General features: G+C 48.1%; 1 protein-coding gene across 1 annotated transcript in view; it reads right to left on the bottom strand.

Moving 5' to 3' along the window:
• Positions 1-23,236, bottom strand: part of FCGBP (Fc gamma binding protein) — a 95,216-nt gene extending 71,980 nt beyond the window's left edge. The window contains exons 1-4 of the mRNA XM_028838934.2: positions 23,217-23,236; positions 22,805-22,861; positions 8,926-10,173; positions 6,400-6,749 (exon numbers count right to left, since the gene is read on the bottom strand). Of these exons, the coding sequence (XP_028694767.2) occupies positions 6,400-6,749; positions 8,926-10,173; positions 22,805-22,859 (1,653 nt within the window). The 5' untranslated portion in view covers positions 22,860-22,861; positions 23,217-23,236. The remainder of the gene's footprint in view (positions 1-6,399; positions 6,750-8,925; positions 10,174-22,804; positions 22,862-23,216) is intronic.
• Positions 23,237-27,043: the final 3,807 nt, after the last annotated feature.

A 27,043-nucleotide genomic window follows, 5' to 3' on the forward strand; every position in this document is an offset into this window, starting at 1 on the left:
CTCTGCCCAGTCACTGCACCATCTGGGAGGTGAGGAGGGCCTCTGCCCGGCCACCCCACCATCTGGGAGGTGAGGAGGGCCTCTGCCCGGTCACTGCACCATCTGGGAGGTGAGGAGGGCCTCTGCCCGGCCACCCCACCATCTGGGAGGTGAGGAGGGCCTCTGCCCGGTCACTGCACCGTCTGGGAAGTGAGGAGGGCCTCTGCCTGGCCCCCGCCACTCCTCCCTCATCTGGGAAGTGGGGAGTGCCTCTGTCCGGCCGCCCCACTCTCTGGGAAGTGAGGAGCGCCTTTTCCTGGTCGCCCCACCATCTGGGAAGTGAGGTGCGCCTCTGCCCAGCTGCTGTGTGACCCTCCAAGTGTGAAGTGACAACCTTGTGTGTGATCTTTCTACCCTCCCCAAGTTTGCATTTTCAACATTAAAGTCTACTTTTTAATTAACAGTTTTAAATTCGAGAATATATTTTAAATGTATTTGCTCGAATGTCACTGACTCAAGCCGTCCCTGACTGCCCTATTTTATTATTTTATTTTATTTTATTTTATTTATTTATTTATTTATTTAGTTAGTTAGTTAGTTAGTTAGTTATAGAGATGAGATGTTGCTATGTTGCCCAGGCTGGTCTCAACTCCTGGCCTCAAACAATCCTCCTGCCTCAGCCTTCCAAAGTGCTGGAATTACAGGCATGACCCACGGGACCCAGCCTACAATCCATTTTAAATGGCAGTCTTGGGCCAGGTGCAGTGACTCATGCCTGTAATCCCAGCACTTTGGAAGGCTGAGGTGGGTGGATCACTTGATGTCAGGAGTTTGAGACCAGCCTGGTCAACATTGGCGAAACCCTGTCTCTACTAAAAGTACAAAAATTAGCTGGGTGTGGTGGGGCATGCCTGTAATCCCAGCTACTCAAGTGGCTGAGGCAAGAGAATTGATTTAACTCAGGAGGTGGAGGCTGCAATGAGCCAAGATCATGCCAAACAGAGTGAGACTCTGTCAAAAAAAAAAAAAAAAAAAAAAAAATGGCAGCCTCTCCCTACTCCATAACCTCCTTCCCTGCTTTCCTTTTTTTTTCTATAGCATCTGGCCTTCTAAAGTATACTTCACAAATTGACCATGTTTATCATCTGTCTCACTCCATCAGAATGGCAGCTCCACAAAGACAGGGGTTTGGGTCTGCTTTGATCACTGCTTTATCCCCAATGCATAGAACAGGGCCTGGTGGAATCACAGGCACTCACAAAGTGAATTAAGTCACTGCTGCATTTAATAAACATTCACTGGGAACTCACTCTGTGCCTGGCCTTGGGCTGGGAGATCCTGGAAATACGAAGTTAACAGCGATAGCCCCAGGCCCTACCCTCATGGGTCTCCCAGTCCACTGGGAGAAAAAGACTCATCACCAGACAGTGGGAGCTCAGAGGGGTCAGGGCAGAGGTGGGAGAAGCATAGGTAGAAAAGTCAAGGCCAGGATCAGAAAGGCCCAGGCGGACAGGTCAGGGATGGGATAGGGAAGGTACAGGCTGAGGGTTCAGAGCTGGGATAGTGGGGAGATAGGAGACTGAAAACCTAGATAAATGGCCAGATTTAACCTTGCTGGTCAGGGAAGGCTTCCCAGAGGAAAGAATAATTGTGCTGAGTCTTAAAGGACCAGTAAGAGAGAGAGCGCCAGGAAAACCGGGAGGGAGTAGGATATTCCCATTCAAATGTCCTGAGTGGACAGAGATCCTTGCCAGTCCATCTGGCTTGGTGTTATGGACTCAATATCTGTGTCTCCTGCAAAGCCCATATGTTGAAATCTTAACACCCAACATGATGGTATTAAGAGTTGGGGGAGGCCTTTGGGAGGTGATTAGGTCATGAGGGTGGCACCCTCACGAATGGGATTAGTGCCCTTATGACAGAGGCCTCAGAGAGCTCTCCGGTCCTCTTTCCACTGTGTGAGGACACAGGGACAAGTAGGCCATTTGCAGTCTGGAGGAGCACCCTCACCCTCACCTGGCAGTGCTGGTGACCTCATCTTGGACTTCCAGCCTCCAGAACTGTGAGAGACAAGGTTGTGTTGTTTGTAAGCCTCCCAGGCTCTGGTGTTATAGAAGCCTAAAATCTGACTAAGAACCAAGAGATAAAAACTATGTCTCTCTGTGCCCTGGGGCATCTTTTTTTTTTTTTTTTTTTTTTGAGATGGAATCTTGCTCTGTCACCAAGGCTGGGCTGCAGTGGCACGATCTTGGCTCACTGCAACCTCTGCCTCCCAAGTTCAAGTGATTCCCCAACCTGGGATTACAGATGCCTGCCACCACGCCCAGCTAATTTTTGTATTTTTAGTAGAGATGGGGTTTCACCATGTTGGCCAGACTGGTCTTGAACTCCTGACCACAAGTGATCTGCCCCTGAAATCCCCCACCCCTCAGCCTTCCAAAGTGTTGTGATTACAGGCATGAGCCACTGTGCCCAGACTTTCATTTTTTAAATTAATTTTAAAAAATTTAAATGAGAGATGGGGTCTCACTATGTTGTCCACGCTGGTCTGGAGCTCCTGGCTCAAGCAATCCTCCCACCTCAGCCTCCCAAAGTGCTAGGATTATAGGTGTGAGCCACCGCACCCAGCCTGGGCATCGCTTTCTTACTCTTTCCTTACACATTCTCTGAGCTGTGCCAGAGCTGTGACTTGAAGTGGAGAAAGTCTTAGCCAAGAGGATGGAATATGAAAAAAGGAGCCACAGGAGAGAGGACAGCACGAGCAATGGCCCAGAGGGAAGACAGAGCATTCACTCATTCCGGTTCCCAGCAAAGCCTCTGTGAGTCCCACTGCATGGCCTGCTCTGTGCCAGCTGGTGCTTTAGACACTGCAGTGATGGAGATAGCCATGGACCCATGCTCAGAGCTCTCAGTCCAGAATGGCTGCTCAAATCTGTCTCTCCTCTAAGTCCAGTGATCTCCATTTTAATTTTTCTATTTTTTTATTTATGTATTTTTTTTAGACAGTTTTGCTCTGTCACCCAGCCTGGAGTGTAGTAGCAGCATCACAGCTCACTGCAGCCTCGACCTCCTGGGCTCAAGCCATCTTCCTGCCTCAGCCTCCCAAGTAGCTGGGACCACAGACAGGCGCCACCACATCCAGTTATTATTATTATTTTTTTTGGTAGAGATAGGGTCTCCCATTTTTAAATGACACAAATAATATTCGTTCATTACAGAAAACAGAAAATGCACATGAGCAAAAATGAGAAAAGGAAAATCACCCTGTAGGCACACACATACAAATGTATAGATCCTGTTGAGTTTTTTCCTACCTTAAGATATATTTACACTTAAAAAAAAGGACCATGCTGAAGTCACTATTTCATTAACCCCTCTCCTAACAATGTCTTGTGAGTATCCTACTATGATTCTGACAGTAGCTCTACACCTGACGGCTTTGTCAAGTCACTGACGTCTGTGAGGATCTGACAAAGAAAAAAGTAAGGCCGGGTACGGTGGCTCCTGCCTGTAATCCCAACACTTTGGGAGGCCGAGGTGGGCAGATCACAAGGTCAGGAGATCAAGACCATCCTGGCTAACACAATGAAACCCCGGCTCTACTAATAATACAAAAAAATTAGCCGGGCTTGGTGGCATGTGCCTGTAGTCCCAGCTACTCGGGAGGCTGAGGCAGGAGAATCACTTGAACCCGGGAGGCGGAGGTTGCAGTGAGCCGAGATCATGCCACTGCACTCCAGCCTGGGCAACAGAGCGAGACTCCGTCTCAAAAATAAAATAAAATAAAATATAAAGTAGTTTTTCAGAGAGAGGTACAAAATTCTGTATATAATTTCAAGGGATCTGAAGTCCACTTGAACTTGCGTTCAACGCTTCCAGGACTGAAGAACACCTACTTTCTTTTTTTTTTTTTTTGATATATATATATCAAAAAAATATTCATTGCCGTATTGTTTGTAATAGTGAACAATGTGTCCATCCACAGGGGACTGGTTGAATGAACTATGGTGTTCATATATATATAAAGAATTGTGCAGATGTTAAAAAAAAGCACACCAACATGGCACATGTATACATATGTAACAAACCTGCACGTTGCGCACATGTACCCTAGAATTTAAAGTATAATTTTAAAAAAATAAATAAAAATAAAAAGATAATAAAAAATAAATCAACCCACAAAAAAGGCTCCCTCTGCATTGATAGAGAAACTGTTCCAGAATGTATTGCTAAGTGCAAAAAGCAAAGTAGAGAATACAACATATATACACACATATATGTATACTTGTGTGTATATATGTATATATATGCAAAAATATATACTCTCTTTCTTTCTCTCTCTCTCTCTCTATGTATATATTTTTTGAGACAGAGTCTCACTCTGTCACCCAGGCTTGAGTGCAGTGGCGCAATCTTGGCTCACTAAAACCTCCGCCTCCTAGGTTCAAGCGATTCTCCTGCCTCAGCTTCCCAAGTAGCTGGAATTACAGGCATGTGCCACCACTCCCAGCTAATTTTTGTACTCTTACTAGAGATAGGGTTTTGCCATGTTGGCAAGGTTGGTCTCTAACTCCTGATCTCAAATGATCCACCTGCCTAGGCCTCCCAAAGTGCTGGTATTATAGGCATGAGCCACTGCGCCCAGCCCTGAAGTTATTGAACAGCAAAACTAATCTATGCTGGAAAAAAAAAAATCAGAACTGTGATCATCTCTAGGGATAGGTTGGGGACTGTTTGGTAAGGCACATGAGGGAATTTCCCCAGGTGATGAAAATATTATATATCTTAATGGGCAATTTGGTTACACATTTGCCAAAGGTGAACTATATAGTTAAGATTTGTGATTTTTATTATATATAAATTTCATCTCCAAAATCAGCCAAAAGAAGTGTGAAAATATTGTATTCTAGTTAATGACATGGTGAAGTCTTTTGGGTGATATGTACTGATGTGTGGAACTTTGAAGTGCATAAAAAATAAGAGAGATTGTGGAATGGACAGAGGGAGGAACCGATGGATCAGTGTGTGATCAATCAAGAAGAGTACAGTGTTTAGAATCTAGATGATTGGCACCTGTAATCCCAGCACTTTGGGAGGCTGAGGCAGGTGGATCAGTTGAGGCCAGGAGTTCCAGATCAGCCTGGTCAACATGGTGAAACCCTTCTCTACAAAAATACAAAAATTAGCTGGGCATGGTGGCACATGCCTGTCATCCCAGCTACTTGGGAGGCTGAGGCAGGAGAATCGCTTGAACCTGAACCTAACACTGCACTCCATCCTGGGTGACAGAGCAAGACTCTGTCTCAAAAAAAAAAAAAAAGAAAAAAAAGAAAGAAAGAAAAAGAAAAAATTAAAGAAGAAAGAAAGAAAAATCTAGGTGATTGGCATGTGAGCATTCACCGTATAAGAATTTCAACTGTGGACATTTTAACATTTTCATAATAACATGGCGAGGCCGGGTGCGGTGGCTCAAGCCTGTAATCCCAGCACTTTGGGAGGCCGAGACAGGCGGATCACGAGGTCAGGAAATCGAGACCATCCTGGCTAACACGGTGAAACCCTGTCTCTACTAAAAACAAAATACAAAAAACTAGCCGGGCGTGGTGGCAGGCGCCTGTAGTCCCAGCTACTCGGGAGGCTGAGCCAGGAGAATGGCGTAAACCCGGGAGGCGGAGCTTGCAGTGAGCTGAGATCCGGCCACTGCACTCCAGCCTGGGCGACAGAGCGAGACTCCGTCTCAAAAAAAAAAAAAAAAAAACACTGCGAGAAAAAAGGAAGTAATTGCGCTAGGCTGCTGTTATTCATATGAACTGAGTAGAAATGCATTTACCAGAGTCAGGACAGCTGAGAGATTAAGAACAGGGACTCCAGAGCCTGCATGCCTGTGCCCTTAGCTCCAATTCTTACTAGCTCTGAGGCCTCGGGAAGTCACTAGCCTATCTCAACCTGTTTCCCAGTCTGAACATGCTCATAATAATAACGCCTGCTGCACAGAGTTTGTGAGCATTAAATGCATTAAGATGAGAAAATTCCTAAGAAACATATCTGGTCCACAGCAGGTGCTCATTAAATTTAGTTATTTGGTCAATATAAATCCCTCATTGTTGGATATTTAATTTCCTTTCTAACTAGGACAGAATTTTTTCTTCGTTTGCTTTTGTTTTATGCTATTATAAACCATGTTGGCGTTATTTTTTCCCCGAATCCTGTCTCTGAATATCCTTAAAATTTCCAGATGTGGGATGACTGGAGGGCAGGGTTCTAAGGTCCTGCTACTGATTTTCAAATCCCCCTCTCCACCCTCCAACTCCATGGCCCATTTCTCGGCACCCTGGGTTGAGGTTGGCCAGTTGGGCTTTGCCTCCGCTTTCGGACCCGCAGCTCATGGATGTTAACCCCCAGAAGCCTCCGGGTACTCACTAGGACGAAGCCAACTTCCCCGCGGGTCAGCGACACGGAGTGGCTGTAGGCATGCACAGTGACGAGGCCCACGTAGGAGACGCGGCGGCTTCCCCGGTGCTCGTTCTTGGCCTCCACGCTGAAGGCAGGCAGGGTCTCGTCGTCGCCGCACAGCTCCACCATCGTGTACGAACAGGTGCCCATCATGTCGTAGCGACGGCCGTCGAAGGTGGTGTAATGGGGGTCGCCCTGGGCGCGACAGACAGCGGTGGACTCCGCCACACACTTGGCCTTCCCGCCTGCCACCTGGCAGCGCTGCCCAGCTGCGCACTGCACGCCTTCGCAGGAGGGCTTCGCTGGGGACACCACAGCTGGGGAGGGTAGGGAACAGTGAAAAGAGAGAATCAGAAGTGTCTGCGGGGTTGGAAATTCCAGCACTTTGGGAGACCGAAGCGGGCGGATCACTTGAGGTCAGGGGTTCCAGACCAGCCTGCCCAACATGGTGAAACCCCATCTCCATTAAAAATACAAAAATTAGCAGAGCGTGGTGGCACATGCCTGTAATCCCAGCTACTTGAGAGGCCGAGGCAGGAGAATCGCTTGAACCCAGGAGGCAGAGGCTGCAGTGAGCTGAGATGGCACCACCGCACTCCAGCCTGGGTGACAGAGGCAGACTCTGTCTCACAAAAAAAGGAAGAAGGAAGAAGAAAGAAGAAGAGGAAGAAGAAGAAGAAAGAAGAAGAAAGAAGGAGGAAGAAGAAGAAGGAGGAGGAGGAGGAGGGAAGAGGAAGGGAAGGGGAGGGAGGAGGGGGAAGGGGAGAGGGGGAAAAGAGGGGGAGGGGAAGAGGGGAGGGGGAGAAAGAGAGGGGAGGGGGAGGAGAAGGAAGAGGGAGAAGAGGAAGAGAGGAAGGAGGAGGTGGAGAAGGAGGGGGGAGGAGGAGGGAGGAGGAGGGAGGAGGAGGGGGGAGGAGGGGGGAGAGGGGAGGAGGAGGGGGAGGAGGAGGGGGAGGAGGAAGAGGAGGAAGAGGAGGAGGGGGAGGAGGAGGGGGAGGAGGAGGGGGAGGAGGAAGAGGAGGAGGGGGAGGAGGAGGGGGTAGGAGAGGGGAGGAGGGGGAGGAGAGGGGAGAAGGAGGAGAGGAGGAGAGGAGAGGAGGAGGGGGAGGAGGAGGGGGAGGAGGAGGGGGGAGGAGGGGGGAGGAGGGGGGAGGAGGAGGGGGGAGGAGGAGGGGGAGGAGGAGGGGGGAGGAGAGGGGAGGAGAGGGGAGGAGAGGGAAGAAGGAGGGGAGAAGGAGGAGAGGAGAGGAGGAGGAGGGGGAGGAGGAGGAGAAGGAGCGGGGAGGTGGAGGAGAAGGAAGGGGGAGGTGGAGGAGAAGGAGAAGAAGGAGGGGAGGAGGAGGAGGAGGAGGGAAGAAGGAAGAAGCCTGCCTCAGGCCTCAGAGGGAGGCATCCTGGAGTCCACTTTGCCTGGAAAGCTTGAGCAATTCGCTCACAACTGCCCAGTTTTGCCCATTTTAAAGGTGGGGAAACCAAGGTCTGGAACCCCACAGGGAGAGAGTTGCTCAGCCCTCTCTGAAAGTCCCAGGTTTTCTGATTCTCTAGTTTAACACAGAGCAGCCTAGAAGAAGGGAAGGCAGTTAAGTAAGAAAAGGCAGAAACAGTCATTAAAATGTTGTTTGTTTGTTTGTTTGTTTTTTGAGACGGAGTCTCGCTCTGTCGCTGAGACTGGAGTGCAGTGGCCAGATCTCGGCTCACTGTAAGCTCCGCCTCCCGGGTTTTTACGCCATTCTCCTGGCTCAGCCTCCCGAGTAGCTGGGACTACAGACGCTCGCCACCTCGTCTGGCTATTTTTTTGTATTTTTTACTAGAGACGGGGTTTCACCGGGTTAGCCAGGATGGTCTTGATCTCCTGACCTCGTGATCCGCCCGTCTCGGCCTCCCAAAGTGCTGAGATTACAGGCTTGAGCCACCGCGCCCTGCCTAAAATGTTATTTTGTGTTTTTCTCTCCCCCTTTTCCCCTCTTCCCTACCTTCCCTCCAGGGTCAAAAAAAGCTAAGGGATTATTTATTTATTTATTTATTTATTTATTTATTTATATTTTTTGAGAGGGAGTCTCACTCTGTCTCCCAGGCTGAGTGCAGTGGCCCAATCTCGGCTCACTGCAAGCTCCGCCTCCCGGGGTCACACCATTCTCCTGCCTCAGCCTCTCTAGTAGCTGGGACTACAGGAGCCCGCTACCACGCCCAGCAAATTTTTTTGTATTTTTTGTATTTTTAGTAGAGAAGGGGTTTCACTGTGTTAGCCAAGATGGTCTCGATCTCCTGACCTCGTGATCCGCCTGCCTCGGCCTCCCAAAGTGCTGGGATTACAGGCGTGAGCCACGGCGCCTGGCTGAGCTAAGGGATTTTTTTAAGGACAGAAAATGGAAGGATGTTGCGGAGAAGGGAAGTGAGGGGAGGACAACCAGGATCCCGAAAGCCACAGAGGAGCAGGTGGGTGGAAAACGGTCACCAGGTGGACAGGACCAGGGGATATTTCCCATCACTCACTCCGACCGCAATCAGCTGCTGTTGCGTAGCCTGTAGCTTTGGCCAGCCCAAAGGTGAGCAGCCCGAAGTTGGTGGTGGCCTCCGCCGTGTGGATCGTGTCAGCCGTGCCGAGCTCCACTTCAGCATACGAGAACTCACTGCCTGGCACAGCCGCCCAGGTGAGCTTGGCCCCCACTGCATGCCCATCTATGGTCAGCCCGCTGATAGCCTTTGTCTGTGCCACCACCAGGGCCACGCCCTCAGAGCCTGGTACACTCTTGACCACATAGGCAGGGCAGTAGGCCGCCACATCTGGGATCAGGACCAGGTAGGGGTCATAAGTCACTTCATTCCTTATGGCACCTGTGCCAAACAGCAGGACCTGGATGCCCACATTTGCAGACAGGTAGAGTGGCCGGGATGGCCGAACCTCAAACTCTACCACATCACCTGCCTGGAGCCCACGGGAGCCAGTGATACCCCCATGGTTATAGGTCAGCTTTGTGGTCTGGCTGGCCATGACAAAGGCCAAATCATAGCGGGACTGGGAGGCCAGCGTGGGTACTACATAGTGGGTGCCCCAGGCAGATGTGGGTAGCAGCTGCTCGACCACATGGTTACAGGTCGTATGTTTCTGGGCACAGCTGTGGCCAGAGAGGACAGCCACGGGGCTACTAGCTGTGACCTTTGACCCCGAGAGATCCAGTGAGCTCTGCAGCTGGGCCACATTGTAGGGCTCTAGAGTCACACTTAGGACATCGCCAGCTGGATAGAACTTGCCATTGAATGTCACTGACCCCTTCAGCGTGACACTGACCGAGGCACCTGTGGCACCGGCCACCACAGCAAACTCCTTGACATTCCTGGCTGAGGTGCCGGGGGGTGTGAGCACAAAGTACTCGGTGCCCAGGGCCTGGATGGGCCGCAGCAGTGTCAGCTCCGCTGTGTCGGGCTTGGCATTTAGTGCCTGCACAGAGATAGCATGGTCAGAGTGGATCACCACCGCGTGCTGGAAGATCTTGCTGCCTATCATCTCAGCCTTGGCACTCATGTTGACCATGACTGACTCCCCGGGCCTCACTGTGACGTTGTGTGAGGTTTTGTCTGCCTGGCTGAGGATGAAGACAGAAGCAGGGCTCTCTGACAGACTGGAGATAAGGAGGCGGGGGTAGGCCTTGCTGTAGGCCAGCTGATAGTTCTGCAGGAAGGCTGTGAGGAATTCGTTCCTGCCAGTGTTCTTGAGTTCCACTGAAGCCTCCTGGGTCAATCCTGGTTGAGAAAATACAGTTGTGAGTCCACTTATCCAATCCTCCTCACCTTTTGCTCTACACCCAGAAACATGTTGAAATATTAACTTGGGCTTTTCTTTCCCGCTTTGCTTTCCTTTCTTCTGATTCATGCAGCATTCGTCTACAAGCCTTGCTGGCTTTTGTTTTTAAAAAATCTAAACACCTTAGACAGGGCCCTCAAACTCAAATGCTGATGGGGCCAGGCAAGAAATATAAATGTGTGGAACAGTCCCGGAGGGGCGACTGTGGAACTGGAGCACTCCTACACCATCTAAAGTGGGTTGTTGCTTATGCAAATCAATCAGTGTGATACATCTTATCAACAGAATAAAGGACAAAAACTATATGATCATTTCAATTGAGCCAGAAAAGCATTTGATAAAATTTAACATCCTTTCATGATAAAAATTCTCAAGAAAGTGGATATGGAAGAAACACACCCCAACATGGTGAAAGCCATGTACAACAGACCGACAGCTGGTATCATACTGAATGGGGAAAAACCGAAAGCCTTTGCTCCAAGATCTGGAACACAACAAGGATGTCCACTTTCACCACTGTTCTTCAACATATTATTGTTAGTCCTAGCTAAACCTCTTAGACAATAGAAAAAAATAAAGGGTATCCAAACTGGAAAAAGAGAGGTCAAATTATCTTTGTTTGCAGATGATATAATCTTATATTTAGAAAAACCTAAAGACAACTGGGCTTGGTGGCTCACGCCTATAATCCCAGCACTTTAGGAGGCCGAGGTGGGCGGATCACCTGAGGTCAGGAGTTCAAGACCAGCCTGGCCAACATGGTGAAACCCAGTCTCTACTAAAAAAATACAAAAATTAGCTGGGTGTAGTTGCACGCGCCTATTGTCCCAGCTACTCGGTAGGCTGAGGCAGGAGAATCGCTTGAACCTGGGAGGCGGAGATGGCGGTGAGCCGAGATCATGCCACCGCACTCCAGCCTGAATGACACAGCAAGACTCTGTCTCAAAACAAAACAAAACAAAACAAAAAACAACCTTGTCCAGGTACAGTGGCTCAAGCCTATAATCCCAGCACTTTGGGAGGCCGAGGTGGGCAGATCAAGAGGTTAAGAGATTGAGGCCGGGCGCGGTGGCTCACGCCTGTAATCCCAGCACTTTGGGAGGCCGAGGCGGGCGGATCACAAGGTCAGGAGATCGAGACCACGGTGAAACCCCGTCTCTACTAAAAATACAAAAAATTAGCCGGGCGCGGTTGTGGGCGCCTGTAGTCCCAGCTACTCGGGAGGCTGAGGCAGGAGAATGGCGTGAACCCGGGAGGCGGAGCTTGCAGTGAGCCGAGATCGCGCCACTGCACTCCAGCCTGGGCTGGGCGACAGAGCGAGACTCCGTCTCAAAAAAAAAAAAAAAAAAAAAGAGATTGAGACCATCCTAGCCAACATGGTGAAACCTGTCTCTATTAAAAATACAAAAAAAAAAAAAAAATTAGCCTGGCATGGTGGCAGACACCTGTAATCTCAGCTACTCAGGAGGTTGAGGCAGGAGAATCACTTGAACCTGGGAGGCGGAGATAGCGGTGAGCCGAGATTGCACCATTGCACTCCAGCCTGGGCAACAAGAGCAAAACTCCGTATCAAAAAAAAAAAAAAGAAAAGAAAAGAAAAAGAGAAACACATTCATCAAGAAGCTATTAGAACTGATAAACAAATTCACTAAACTTGCAGGATACAAAATCAACATACAAAAATCAGTAGCATTTCTATATGCTAACAGCAAACAATCTGAAAAAAAAAAAAGGAAAGTAATCCCATTTATGATAGCTACAAATAAAATAAAACACCTAGGAATAAACCAAAGAAATGAAAGATCTCTACAATGAAAACTATACAACAGTAATGAAAGAAATGGAAGAAGACACACACCAAAAAAAATGGAAAGATATTCCATGTTCATGGATTGGAAGGCGCAATATTGTTAAAATGTCCAGACTACCCAAAGCAATCTACAGATTCAGTGCAATCCCTATAAAAATACCAGTGACATTCTTCACAGAACTAGAAGACTAATCCCAAAATTTATGTGGAAACACGAAATACCCAGAATAGCCAACGCCATCCTGAGCATAAAGAACAAAACTGGAGGAATCACATTACCTGACTTCACATTATACTACAAAACTATAGTAACCAAAACAGTGTGGTACTGGCATAAGAACAAACACATGGACCAGTGGAAAAGAATATAGAACACAGAAACAAATCTACCCACCTACAGTGAATTCATTTTTGACAAAGATCCCAAGAACATACACTGTGAGATATCCAGTTTTCCCAGCACCATTTATCTTCAATAAAATAAAGGTGGCATGTACCTGTAATCCCAGCTACTCGGGAAGCTGAGGATTTATCTTCAATAAATGGTGCTGGGGAAACTGTATATCCATATGCAGAAGAGTGAAACTAGACCCCTATCTCTCACCATATACAACAATCAAATCAGAATGGATTAAAGACTTAAATCTAAGACCTCAGACTATGAAACTACTACAAGAAGACATTTGGGAAACTCTCCAGTTCATTGGTCTGGGCAAAAATTTATTGAGTAATACATCAAAAGCACAGGCAACCAAAGAAAAATGGACAAATGGGATCACATCAACCTAAAAAGCTTCTGCTCAGCAAAGGAAACAATCCACAAAGTGAAGACACAATGGACAGAATGGGAGAAAATATTTACAACCCATCGAGCTAAAGCAATTAGACAAGAGAAAGAAATAAAGACATTCAAATTGTAAAAACAAAACAAACAAAAAAGAAGTCAAATTATCCTTGTTTGCAGATGATATAATCTTATATTTAAAAAAAAAACCTAAAGACTCCATCAAAAAGCTATTAGAACTGATAAATTCACTAAATTTGCAGGATACAATATCAACATACAAAAATCAGTAGCCTTGGCCGGGCGCGGTGGCTCAAGCCTGTAATCCCAGCACTTTGGGAGGCCGAGACGGGCAGATCACGAGGTCAGGAGATCGAGACCATCCTGGCTAATATGGTGAAACCCCGTCTCTACTAAAAATACAAAAAACTAGCCGGGCGAGGTGGCGGGCGCCTGTAGTCCCAGCTACTCGGGAGGCTGAGGCAGGAGAATGGCATGAACCCGGGAGGCGGAGCTTGCAGTGAGCTGAGATCCGGCCACTGCACTCCAGCCTGGGCGACAAAGCGAGACTCCGTCTCAAAAAAAAAAAAAAAAAAGAATGAGATCACCCCGCACAGTGGCTCACACCTATAATCCCAGCACTTTGGGAGGCCGAGGCAGGTGGATCACTTGAGGTAAGGAGTTCGAGAGCAGCCTGGCCAACATGGTGAAACCCTGTCTCTACTAAAAATACAAAAATTAGCCAGGAATGGTGGCATGTACCTGTAATCCCAGCTACTCGGGAGGCTGAGGCACGAGAATCGCTTGAACCTGGGAGGCGGAGGTTGCAGTGAGCCGAGAAAGCACCACTGTACTCCAGCCTGGGTGACAGCGTGAGACTCGGTCTCAAAAAAAAAAAAAAAAACAAAAAAAAAAAGGAATGAGATTCTGTCATTTGCAACAACATGGATGGAACTGGAGGAAATAAGCCAGTGCAGAAAGACAAATTTCACATGTTCTCACTCATGTATGGGAGTTTAAAAATTTTAACTGATGAACTCATAGAAATAGAGAGTGAAGGCTGACTCTCTTTTCGGACTCAGCCCGCCTGCACCCAGGTGAAATAAACAGCCTTGTTGCTCACACAAAGCCTGTTTGGTAGTCTCTTCACACGGACACGTGAAACATTTGGTGCTGAAGACCCCGGTCAGCGGGACTCCTTCGGGAGACTAGTCCGCTGTCCTCATCCTCTCTCCGTGAAGAGATCCACCTACGACCTCGGGTCCTCAGACCAACCATTTCAAGGAACATCTCACCGATTTTAAATCGGGTAAGCGGCCTCTTTTTACTCTCTTCTCCAGCCTCTCTCACTATCCCTCAACCTCTTTCTCCTTTCAATCTTGGCGCCACCCTTCAATCTCTTTCTTCTCTTAATTTCAATTCCTTTCATTTTCTGGTAGAGACAAAGGAGACACATTTTATCCGTGGCCCCAAAACTCCGCTGCCGGTCACAGACTCCGGAAGGCAGCCTTCCCTTTGTATTTAATCATTGCGGGGATGCCTCTCTGATTATTCACCCACTTTCCATTGGTGTCTGATCGTGGGGATGCCTGCCTTGATCATTTACCCACGTTCCCTTGGTGGCAAGTCAACTGCGGGGACACCTGCTTTGGCTGCTCACCCACGTTGCAGCCCAGGGCTGCTCCCCACCCCCTTCTCCGTGTCTCTACCCTTCTCTTTAAACTTGCCTCCTTCACTATGGGCAAACTTCCACCCTCCATTCCTCCTTCTTCTCCCTTAGCCTGTGTTCTCAAGAACTTAAAACCTCTTCAACTCTCGCCTGACCTAAAATCTAAGCGTCTTATTTTCTTCTACAACACCGCTTGGCCCCAATACAAACTCAACAATGGTTTTAAATGGCCAGAAAACGGCACTTTTGATTTCTCCATCCTACGAGATCTAGGTAATTTTTGTCGAAAAATGGGCAAATGGTCTGAAGTACCTGACGTCCAGGCATTCTTTTACACATTGGTTCCTCCCTAGTCTCTGCTCCCAATGCAACTTGTCCCAAATATTTCTTCTTTCTTCTTTCTTCTTTCTCTCCTGTCTGTTCCTTCAGTCTCCACCCCAAGCTCCGAGTCCTTTGAATCCTTCTTTTCTACAGACTCATCTGACCTCTCCCCTTTTCTCCAGGCTGCTCCTTGCCAGGTCGAGTCAGGTCCCAATTCTTCCTCAGCCTCTGCTCCCCCACCCTATAATCTTTCTATCACCTCCCCTCCTCACACCCGGTCTGGTTTACAAGTTTCGTTCAGCGACTAGCCCTCCTCCACCTACCCAACAATTTCCTCTTAGAGAGGCGGCTGGAGCTGAAGGTATAGTCAGGGTACAGGGCCTTTTTCTCTATCAGACCTTTCCCAAATCAGCTAGCGTTTAGACTCTTTCTCATCAGACCCCACTAAATATATACAGGAATTCCGATATCTAACTCTGTCCTACAGTTTAACCTGGAGTGACTTAAATGTCATCCTAACTTCTACCCTCTCCCCAGATGAACCGGAAAGAGCTTTTTCTCTAGCCCAATCTCATGCTGACAACTGCCAGCTTCATGAGCCAGACCTCTAGGAAGGCATTAGAGCAGTTCCCCGAGGAGATCCCCAATGGAACTATCAGGCCAATTCCCCAGGTATAGCTACGCGAGATTACGTGGTTTCCTGCCTAGTTGAAGGGCTTAAAAAGGCAGTTGAAAGGCTTTACAAAGCTGTTAATTATGACAAACTTAAAGAAACTACCCAAGGTAAAGAACCCAGCCCAGTTCATGGCCCGCTTAGCAGCTTTACCGCCCTCGACCCAGAGGGGCCAGAAGGCTGCCTTATTCTTAATATGCATTTTATCACCCAATCAGCTCCTGACATTAGAAAAAGCTCCAAAAATTAAATTCTGGCCCTCAAACCCCACAACAGGACTTAATTAACCTCGCCTTCAAGGTGTACAATAGTAGAGAAGAGTTGCAATTACTTGCCTCTGCTGTGAGAGAAACCCCAGCCATATCTCCAGCACACAAAAACTTCAAAACACCTAAGCCACAGCGGTCAGGCATTCCTTCAGGACCTCCTCCCCCAGGATCTTGCTTCAAGTGCTAGAAATCTGGCCACTGGGCCAAGGAATGTCTGCAGCCCGGGATTCCTCCTAAGCCGTGTCCCATCTGTGCGGGACCCCACTGGAAACTGGGCTGTCCAGCTGGCCCAAGGCTCTGACTGACTCCTCAGATCTTCTCCGCTTAGCAGCTGAAGACTGACACTGCCCGATTGCCTCGGAAGCCTACAGGATCATCACAGATGCTTTCGGTACCTCTTACAGTGGAGGGTAAGTCTGTCCCCTTCTTAATTAATACAGAGGCTACCCACTCCACATTACCTTCTTTTCAAGGGCCTGTTTCCTTTGCCTCCATAACTGTTGTGGGTATTGACGGCCAGGCTTCTAAACCTCTTAAAACTCCCCCTCTCTGGTGCCAACTTGGACAACGTTCTTTTATTCAGTCCTTTCTAGTTATCCCCACCTGCCCAGTTCCCTTATTAGGTTGAGACATTTTAACTAAATTATCTGCTTCCCTAACTATTCCTGGGCTACAGCCACACCTCATTGCCACCTTTTGCCCCAGTTCAAAGCCTCCTTCACATCCTCTCCTTGTATCTCCCCACCTTAATCCACAAGTATAGGATACCTCTACTCCCTCCTTGGTGACAAATGATGCACCCCTTACCATCCCATTAAAAGCTAATCACCCTTACCCTGTTCAACACCAATATCCCATCCCACAGCACACTTTAAAAGGATTAAAGCCTGTTATCACTTGCCTGTTACAGCATGGCCTTTTAAAGCCTATAAACTCTCCTTACAATTCCCCCATTTTACCTGTCCAAAAACCAGACAAGGCTTACAGGTTAGTTCAGGATCTGTACCTTATCAACCAAATTGTCTTACCTATCCACCCCATGGTGCCAAAGTCATATACTCTCCTATCCTCGATAGCTGCCTCCGCAACCCCTCCATAACCCATTATTCTCTTCTGGATCTCAAACATGCTTTCTTTACTATTCCTTGCACCCTTCATCCCAGCCTCTCTTCGCTTTCACTTAGACTGATTCTGACACCCATCAGGCTCAGCAAATTACCTGGGCTGTACTGCCGCAAGGCTTCACAGACAGCCCCCATTACTTCAGTCAAGCCCAAATTTCTTCCTCATCTGTTACCTATCTCAGCATAATTCTTTATGAAAACACATGTGCTCTCCCTGCTGATCATGAATGGCTAATCTCCCAAACCCAAACCCCTTCTACAAAACAACTCCTTTCCTTCCTAGGCATGGTTAGGTACTTCCGCCTTTGGATACCTAGTTTTGCAATCTTAACGAAACCATTATATAAACTCACAAAAGGAAACCTAGCTGACCCCATAGATCCTAAATCCTTTCCCCACTCCTCTTTCCGTTCCTTGAAGACAGCTTTAGAGACTGTCCCCACACTAGCTCTCCCTGACTCATCCCAACCCTTTTCATTACACACAGCTGAAGTGCAGGGCTGTGCAGTCGGAATTCTTTTTTTTTTTTTTTTTTTTTTTTTTGAGACGGAGTCTTGCTCTGTCACCCAGGCTGGAGTGCAGTGGCCGGATCTCAGCTCACTGCAAGCTCCGCCTCCCGGGTTTACGCCATTCTCCTGGCTCAGCCTCCCGAGTAGCTGGGACTACAGGCGCCCGCCACTGGGACTACAGGCGCCCGCCACCTCGCCCGGCTATTTTTTTGTATTTTTTTTTTTAGTAGAGACGGGGTTTCACCGTGTTAGCCGGGATCGTCTCTCGATCTCCTGACCTCGTGATCCGCCCGTCTCGGCCTCCCAAAGTGCTGGGATTACAGGCTTGAGCCACCGCGCCCGGCCATAGTTGGAATTCTTACACAAGGACCGGGACCGCGCCCTGTAGCCTTTTTGTCCAAATAACTTGACCTTACTGTTTTAGGCTGGCCATCATGTCTCTGTGCAGTGGCTGCCGCCGCCCTAATAGTTTTAGAGGCCCTCAAAATCACAAACTATGCTCAACTCATTCCCTACAGCTCTCATAATTCCCAAAATCTATTTTCTTCCTCACACCTGACGCATATACTTTCTGCTCCCTGGCTCCTTCAGCTATACTCACTCTTTGTTGAGTCTCACACAATTACCATTGTTCCTGGCCCAGACTTCAATCCGGCCTCCCACATTATTCCGGATACCACACCTGACCCCCATGACTGTATCTCTCTGATCCACCTGACATTCACTCCATTTCCCCATAGTTCCTTCTTTCCTGTTCCTCACCCTGATCACACTTGGTTTATTGATGGCAGTTCCCCCAGGCCTAATCGCCACTCACCAGCAAAGGCAGGCTATGCTATAGTATCTTCTACATCTATCATTGAGGCTACTGCTCTGACCCCCTCCACTACCTCTCAGCAAGCCAAACTCATTGCCTTAATTTGGGCCCTCACTCTTGTAAAGGGACTACGAGTCAATATTTATACTGACCCCATATCCTGCACCACCATGCTGTTTTATGAGCTGAAAGGTTTCCTCACTACACAAGGGTCCTCCATCATTAATCCCTCTTTAATAAAAACTCTTCTCAAGGCCGCTTTACTTCCAAAGGAAGCTGAAGTCATTCACTGCAAGGGCCATCAAAAGGCATCAGATCCCGTCACTCAGGACAACACTTATGCTGATAAGGTAGCTAAAAAAGCAGCTAGCTTTCCAACTTCTGTCCCTCATAGCCAGTTTTTCTCCTCATCTCATCACTCCTACCTACTCCCCGACTGAAACTTCCACCTATCAATCTCTTCCCACACAAGGCAAATGGTTCTTAGACCAAGGAAAATATCTCCTTCCAGCCTCACAGGCCCATTCTATTCTATCGTCATTTCATAACCTCTTCCATGTAGGTTACAAGCTGCTAGCCCGTCTCTTAGACCCTCTTATTTCCTTTCCATTGTGGAAATCTATCCTTAAGGAAATCACTTCTCAGTGTTCCATCTGCTATTCTACTACTCCTCAGGGATTGTTCAGGCCCCCGCCCTTCCCTACACATCAAGCTCGGGGACTTGACCCTGCCTAGGACTGGCAAATTGACTTTACTCACATGCCATTTTAGTCAGGAAACTAAAATACCTCTTGGTCTAGGTAGACACTTTCACTGGATGGGTAGAGCCCTTTCCCACAGGGTCTGAGAAGTCCATCATGGTCATTTCTTCCCTTCTGTCAGACATAATTCCTCAGTTTGGCCTTCCCACCTCTATACAGTCCGATAATGGACCAGCTTTTACGAGTCAAATCACCTAAGCAGTTTCTCAGGCTCTTGGTATTCAGTGGCTCCTGGTTTTACCTCAAACTTCCACCCTTAAGTCTCTCTTTAAGTGGATAGAAGATCTTCAGTACACTCCAATACTTTCACCCTGATGAAGTCCTATTCTTTACTTTTATACTTACTCTTATTCTCGTTCCCATTCTTATGCTACTCTCTACCTCTCCCCAGCTATCTCCACCACACTATCAATCTCACTCTCTCCTAGCCATCTCTAATCCTTCTTTAACAAACAATCGCTAGCTTTGCATTTCTCTTTCCTCCAAATTCGAGGAGGCCCGGACTTTACTCATTGCTAAAAAGAAAGCCGGGGGGACTCTGTATATTTTTAAATGAAGAATGTTGTTTTTACCTAAATCAATCTGACCTGGTATATGACAACATAAAAAACTCAAGGATAGAGCCCAAAAACTCGCCAACCAAGCAAACAATAGCGTTGAACCCCTTGGACACTCTCTAATTGGACATCCTGGGTCCTCCCAATTCTTAGTCCTTTAATACCTGTTTTTCTCCTTTTATTCGGACCTTGTATCTTTCATTTAGTTTCTCAATTCATACAAAACCGCATCCAGGCCATCACCAATAATTCTATATGACAAATGCTCCTTCTAACAACCCCACAATATCACCCCTTACCCCAAAATCTTTCTTCAGTTGAATCTCTCCCACTGTAGGTTCCCATGCTGCCCCTAATCCTGCTCGAAGCAGCCCTGAGAAACATCGCCCATTATCTCTCCATACCACCCCCAAAAATTTTCGCTGCCACAACACTTTACCACTATTTTGTTTTATTTTTCTTATTAATGTAAGAAGACAAGAATGTTAGGACTCCGAGCCCAAGCTAAGCCATCATATCCCCAGCGACCTGTATGTGTACATCCAGATGGCCTGAAGCAACTGAAGATCCACAGAAGTGAAAATAGCTTAACTCATGACATTCCACCATGGTGATTTGTTTCTGCCCTGCCCTAACTGATCAATGTACTTTGTAATCTCCCCCACCCTTAAGAAGGTTCTTTATAATCTTCCCCACCCTTAAGAAGTTTCTTTGTAATTCTCCCCACCCTTGAGAATGTACTTGGTGAGCTTCACCCCCTGCCCCCAAAACATTGCTCTTAACTTCACCACCTATCCCAAAACCTATAAGAACCAATGATAATCCCACCACCCTTTGTTGACTCTCTTTTCGGACTCAGCCCGCCTGCACCCAGGTGAAATAAACAGCCCTGTTGCTCACAAAAAAGAAAAAGAAAAAAGAAATAGAGAGTGAAAATGATGGTTACCAGAGGCTGGAAAGGATAGTGGGGAGTGGGGAATAAGCAGATATGGTTAATGGAAACAAAAATACAGTTAAACAGTTAGATAAAATGGATAAAATCCAGTATTTGGTAGCGGAACAGGATGACTATTATTGAGAATAATTTATGGTATATTTTAAAATAACTGAGAGTGGAATTGGAATGTTCCTAACACAAAGAAATGACAAATGCTTGAGGTGACGGATGCCCTAGTTACCCTGATTTTATCATTACACACTGTATGCCTGTATCAAAATATCACAGGTACTCCATAAATGCAGACAACTACTATGTACCCATAAAAATTAAAAATTTAAAAAATATATAAACTAGTAAAAAAAAATAAAGTGGGTTGTTGGAACTAGCTTTCAACTGTTATAATGAAAGAATGTGAGCTTTTTTAAATTGTAAGACCTTTCTGTTTTTCTTTTTTCTTTTTCTTTTGAGACGGAGTCTCGCTCTGTCACCCAGGCTAGAGTGCAGTAGCGTGATCTCGGCTCTCCAGAACCTCTGCCTCTCAGGTTCGAGTGATTCTACTGCCTCAGCCTCCTGAGTACTGGGACTACAGGCATGCGCCACCATGCACAGCTAACTTTTGTATTTTTTCTTTCTTTTCCCCCCTTTGAGATGGAGTCTCACTCTGTCACCCAGGCTGGAGTGCAGTGGCACGATCGCGGCTCACTGCAACCTCCGCCTCCTGGTTTCCATGCCCGGCTAATTTCTGTATTTTTAGTAAAGACATGGTTTCACCATGTTGGCCAGTCTGGTCTCAAATTCCTGACCTCAGGTGATCCACCTGCCTCGGTCTCCCAGAGTGCTGGGATTACAGGCGTGAGCCACCACGCCTGGATGTTCTTTCTGTTTTTAAAGAGAAACTGGCTATCTGAATTTTCATGTGAAATCTCCAACCCACAATTGTTTTAAAGCACTTTGGGGCTCAAGGTGAATGTACTCTGCTGCTGGTGTATGCATGATTTTCATCTTTTTGCAAACTGGAGTGCAGTGGCTTAAACACAACACACTGCAGCCTCAACCTCCTGGGCTCAAGCGATCCTCCTGTCTCAGCTTCCAGTATAGCTGGGACCACAGACACGCACTATGTGCCTGGCTCATTTTTTTTTAAATTTTTTCTAGAGGCAGGGTCTCACTTTGTTGCCCAAGCTGGTCTTGAACTCCTGGGCTCAAGTGATCCTCCTGCCTCAGCCTCCTGAAGCGCTGGGATTACAGGCGTGACCCATTGCACCCAGCTGATTTTTATCTTAATAGGACTTCTAGGGACCAGACGCGGTGGCTCTCGCCTGTAATCCCAGCACTTTGGGAGGCCAAGGTGGGTGGATCACTTGAGGTCAGGAGTTCATGACCAGACTGACCAACATGGTGAATTTCCATCTCTACTAAAAATACAAAATGAGCCGGACATGGTGGCGTGGGGCGCCTGTAATCCCAGCAACCAGGGAGGCTGAGGCAGGAGAATCACTTCAACCCAGGAGGTGGAGGTTGCAATTAGCTGAGATTGCACCATCGCACTCCAGTCTAGGCAACAAGAGCGAAACTCCATCTCAAATAATAATAATAATAATAATAACAACAACAACAATAATAATGGGACTTGGGGGTTTGTGAAAAGGGGATAAAGAGAAGAAGGGGATTATGGAAGGGTGGATGAATTGTCTCCTAGAAATAGATGGTAGTGAAGGCTTCTGACCACCCCCAACTAGGAAGAGCATCCCTGGAGCTGAGAAGAGAGAGAGAGAGGTCTAAGGAATCTTGAAGAGAGTGGGAGGGGGCGGGGACTATGTAATGACCACCTTCCATATAAAGGGGATCTTGAAGGATATCCCAGGGGGCCAGGGGATCAGGGAAAATGGACATTTCAAAAGTAGCCTAGATGGATGCTGACTGGTGACTAGAGGGCCCTCATATCCCATCCTCACCCCAGTACTTTGGCTAAAATTTTACTTCCGGACACATCCCTGGGAGAATTGGGGACGACACCCTCCAAAAACGACTTCCGTGAAATTTTCCATCAACTCAGCAGAATGAGGCTCAGAGTCAAAACCTTAGTTGAGTTGCAGAAAACCAAGACAGTTTGTGCACACTTGAGTTTGGGGACTGAGGTTTTCACCAGTGCTCCCATCCAGAAAAGGGTGAGAATCGGTGAATTCTACCACATCCCTCTGCAGAGCCTAAGGGCCTCTCTCCTGCCTCAGCTAGCCTGGGGTGACATGTGGAGGAGGCACACATGGAAGGCGTGGACCCAGGCAGAGTTCCCCAGATTGGAACAAGGACATGGAGAGGGTCTTGGTCTGACTTACCCCACAGGAGGGTTGCTCCAGCCCAGAGTATCCACCAGCTCCACAGGGCACCCATGGCTGCAGTAGGAAAAGAGAAGGGATCATAGGAGGCTGAGTCACTGCCTCTGCTGGAGACTGTCCTCGGCAGAAGGGCCCACTCTCATGACAAGGACCACCTGGGACCATGAAGGCTGAGGTGGGGAAAGAAGTCAGGCAGATTGGACCGGGGGTATGGATCCAAGGACCAGTGTGTGTATAGGGGAGGCTGGCTGTCCAGTGGGTCTGGAGGTCGGGTGGGGAGGGCAGTAGCCAGGGACAGGGTGGGGAGTTGGCTGTCTTGTGGGTCTAGGGGTAGGATGAGGAGGCCTAAAGCCAGGAGCAAGAGTAGGGGACCTGCTGTTCCACTTCCAAAGGGGACCCCAGCCCTTCTCACCTGCAGGTCCCTGGAGCTGCAGGGCCAGCCCTGTGGCAGGGCTATATAGTGGAGTTTCTGGTCCCCTCAGGCCACACCTTGGGCCACGTGCCAGGCAGATGATGCCAACTTCCTGGAGGAGGCTGCCATCCTTAGGGCCAGATGAAATGGGAAACCGTGAAGGCCTGGGAAGGAGGGATGGTGATTCTGGATGCCTGGGTTCCAAGAAGGAAGTGAGGACGGCTCCTGGCCACTCCCTGGACGCCTTCTGGAAAGTTTGGTCCTGGAAGGGTGGGGTCTCTGAGGGAGACAGCTGGGGAGCAGGAAGCTGAGCACCTGGGTCCCTGGGTGGAGGTAGGGTGGGGTGGGGGTGTGGGCAGCGAGGGGGGAGGTGGCATGTGGTCATATCTGCTGGTTTAGTGGCTAGATTCCTTCCTTTGGCTCCTGCCAGGAACAACAATGAGGGACCCATATCCGGGTCCTGGTTCCTCCTCAGTCCCCACAGGCTGGGGAGTCCCTAGCCACCCACATCCTGCTTCCAGACACCACTAGGGGCAGGTGTCTGGGATGGGCAGGAGTCTGAGGTTATGGAGTGGGACACAAGACCTCCACCAAAGCCCAGTGGGGCCTTTGCGGTTTCTCATCTGCAAAACGGGAACACCAAAACCAGCTTCTCTGGGCATCTTTATGTCCCAGAGATGTAAAGAAATTTTCAAAGACTGTAGAGCTGGGGGGCAGCCTCTTCTGGTGCGGGCGCAGGCCAGCATGCAGGTGGGCACTGGGGCTGAGGCGATATGTGAAGAAGGGACAATAGCCTCTGTTTCCCGGTTCCACACAGACACCCGGATTCCACTTCTGATTCCAGAAACCTGCCCCTGGAAATAGGATATAGGTGGCCAGGGACTCCCCAGCCTGTGGGGACCAAGGAAGAGCCAGGACCTGTTGGTTTGGGGGGGTATTTTTGTGTGTAGGGAGGGTTTGCTCTTAGCAGGGGCTAGCTGAACAGGTTTAGGGGACTCTGTGCCTCTCCATCACCCCAGAATTTGCCTGAGATGGGAGGTGGAGGTCTAGGTTGCACACAAGGAGCAGAAGAATGAGGTGAAAGTTGGGCTTTCTCATCTGGAGTCAGCTCCTCTGAGGAGCTGGCCTGACCCATGCCCTGCCTGCCTTCTCCCTGACCCAGGATCTCATTGTTTGCCAGGGGAGTCTCCCCTGGGACCAACAGCTGCAAAGCCTGAGTGCCCTCTTGGACCAACACCCTAGCAGCTGCTGCCTCTGGGGCTCCTCCTCTCTTATCACAGGATCCTGGGCCTCTGGGAGGCCAGAGTGGGTGTGGGGGCTTCTCTCTCCCTGGAGCTCCGACCAATCCCCAGGCCCATCCAAGGCACATTCCTGGAGGGAAAGATAAAGGCTCAGAGTTGACTGGGACATACAGTCAACCAGGAAAATGAAGTGAGTAAATAGGAGACTAAAAGCCAGAGATAACAAGAAACAAGCAGGAGCAGGGGACCCACAGGAAATGGAAGCTTTGGGAAAAGGATGCCGGGGTCCCTGAGGGGTCTAAAAGTTGGTGGAAGGGGCTGTTGGGTCCCTGAAAGAGATAAGGACTGGGAGAAGGAGACGTCAGGATTCCTAGGAGGAAACAGCAATTGCAAACCAAGATGTGAAAATTCTCTGTGTGAGGTCAGGCAGAGTGGCTCAGCTTGTAATTCCAGCACTTTGGGAGGCCAAGGCAGGAGGATTGCTTAAGGCCACAAGTTTGAGACCAGCCTGGTTCAAGACCAACATAGTGAGACCCTGTATCTACAAAAAATACAAAAATTAGCCAGGCAGATGGTGCACACTTGTAGTCCCAGCTACTTGGGAGGCTGAGGCAGGAGGATCACTTGAGGCCACAAGGTCAAGACCAGCCTGGGCAACATCGTGAGACCCTTTCTCTATAAAAAATACAAAAATAAACTGAGTGTGGTGACGTGCACCTGTAGTCTCCACCATTCAGGAGGCTAAGGTGGGAGGATTGCTTGATCCTAGGAGTCTGAGGCTGCAGCGAGCCGTGATCATGCCACTGCACTCTGACCTGGGGAGAAAAAGAAAAAAGAAAATAAGATCCTCTGTATGCGATACCTGTCTTGTAGTTTGAGGCACTCAGAGACAAATGGGAGGTGAAGGGAAAGAATCAGGGTGAGTTTCATGGGTGTTTCTGGCTCTCAATTCTCTTTAAGCCTTGGGGGTTCCCCTGGTTGATCACAGAAAGAAGCTTCCTGCCTTCAAAATTAATCATCGCTCTCCACAGCCAGACTCCCCAGAAATGGGGTGGTTGTGGTGGGAGATCTCACAAATTAATACTCTGTGACAATCCCCTTTGGTCTTCTTTCTCACTCCTATTAAGGCCCAAGTGGTGTGTGTGTGTGTGTGTGCGCGCGTGTGTGCGTGTGTGTGTGTGTACACAGCCCTGTGCCTTATCCTGTATTATATCAATTCTCAGGAAACCCTTTGGTGACCCGGGAAATAAACTCTTAGGACACTTCCTTATGGTCAGAGAAATCGCATCCATCTCTCCACTGGCAGCCTTGCTCTGAGCCCAAGCAAGGGTATTTGTGTATCTGAGTCTTTCGGCCTCTCTCTGCTTATCTGCCTCTGTCTCCCTGCAACATGTGCACTGGCTACACCATCCCAGACCCCTGGGCCCCTCTGACTAGTCTTGGCTTTACAGACCTGAGCACAGTGGGAGAGAATGTACTCTCTCCAGCTAAATGCAGGCTTGTGGGCAATTTCTTTTTTTTTTTTTTTTTTTTTTTTTTTTTGAGACGGAGTCTCGCTCTGTTGCCCAGGCTGGAGTGCGGTGTCCGGATCTCAGCTCACTGCAAGCTCCGCCTCCCGAGTTCACGCCATTCTCCTGCCTCAGCCTCCCGAGTAGCTGGGACTATAGGCGCCCGCCACCTCGCCCGGCTAGTTTTTTGTATTTTTTTTTAGTAGAGACGGGGTTTCACCGTGTTAGCCAGGATGGTCTCGATCTCCTGACCTCGTGATCCGTCCGTCTCGGCCTCCCAAAGTGCTGGGATTACAGGCGTGAGCCACCGCGCCCAGCCGGCAATTTCTAACTTAATTCCTTTATGCTCTGGATCCCACAATCTGACTTCCATAGGCACTGAATGTTTTTCTAAACTCTCCAATGACCCATTATTTGCCACTTGCCTCTAGTTCCTTCCCTGTAACATTTGACATTCACACTTCCTCTCTGCCTATAATAATTGAAATTCTATAGGAGATGTTCTCTGATCATAATGGAATCAGCTTGAAATTAATAACAGAAAAACAGGGAAATCTCCACTCACAAGGATATTGAGCAACTCACTTCTAAATAATCCATGGGCCAAACAGGAAGTATCAAAAATACATAGAATTAAATGAAAATGAAAAGAAGATATTTCAAAATATGTGGGATATAGCTAAAGGGAAATGTATGGCATTAAATATTTACATTAGGAAAGAGGAAAGTTCTCAAACCAATAATCTAAGCTCTTACACAAGAAAGTAGTAAAAGACCAAAACAAACACAAAGCAGAAGAAAGGAAATAATAAAGAACAGAGATTAATAAAACTGAACATGAGAAAATCAATGAAACAAAAGAACTACTTTGTCGTCGTTGTTGTTCTTGTTAGTTAACAAGGGCGAGGCTTTGAATTTCCCAAATGTATTTGTGGATTTGTCTATTGTTGAATAGAGCATTCTATAAATATCAATTAGATCCTGTTGATTGATGCTGTTATTCAGTTCTTTGATATTCTCACATATTTTATCCCTGGTAGTTCTATCAATTTGGTGAGAGTGAGGTTTTTAATTCCCC

The sequence above is a fragment of the Macaca mulatta genome, chromosome 19 (genome assembly GCF_049350105.2).
Source record: "Macaca mulatta isolate MMU2019108-1 chromosome 19, T2T-MMU8v2.0, whole genome shotgun sequence".
NCBI lineage: Eukaryota > Metazoa > Chordata > Mammalia > Primates > Cercopithecidae > Macaca > Macaca mulatta.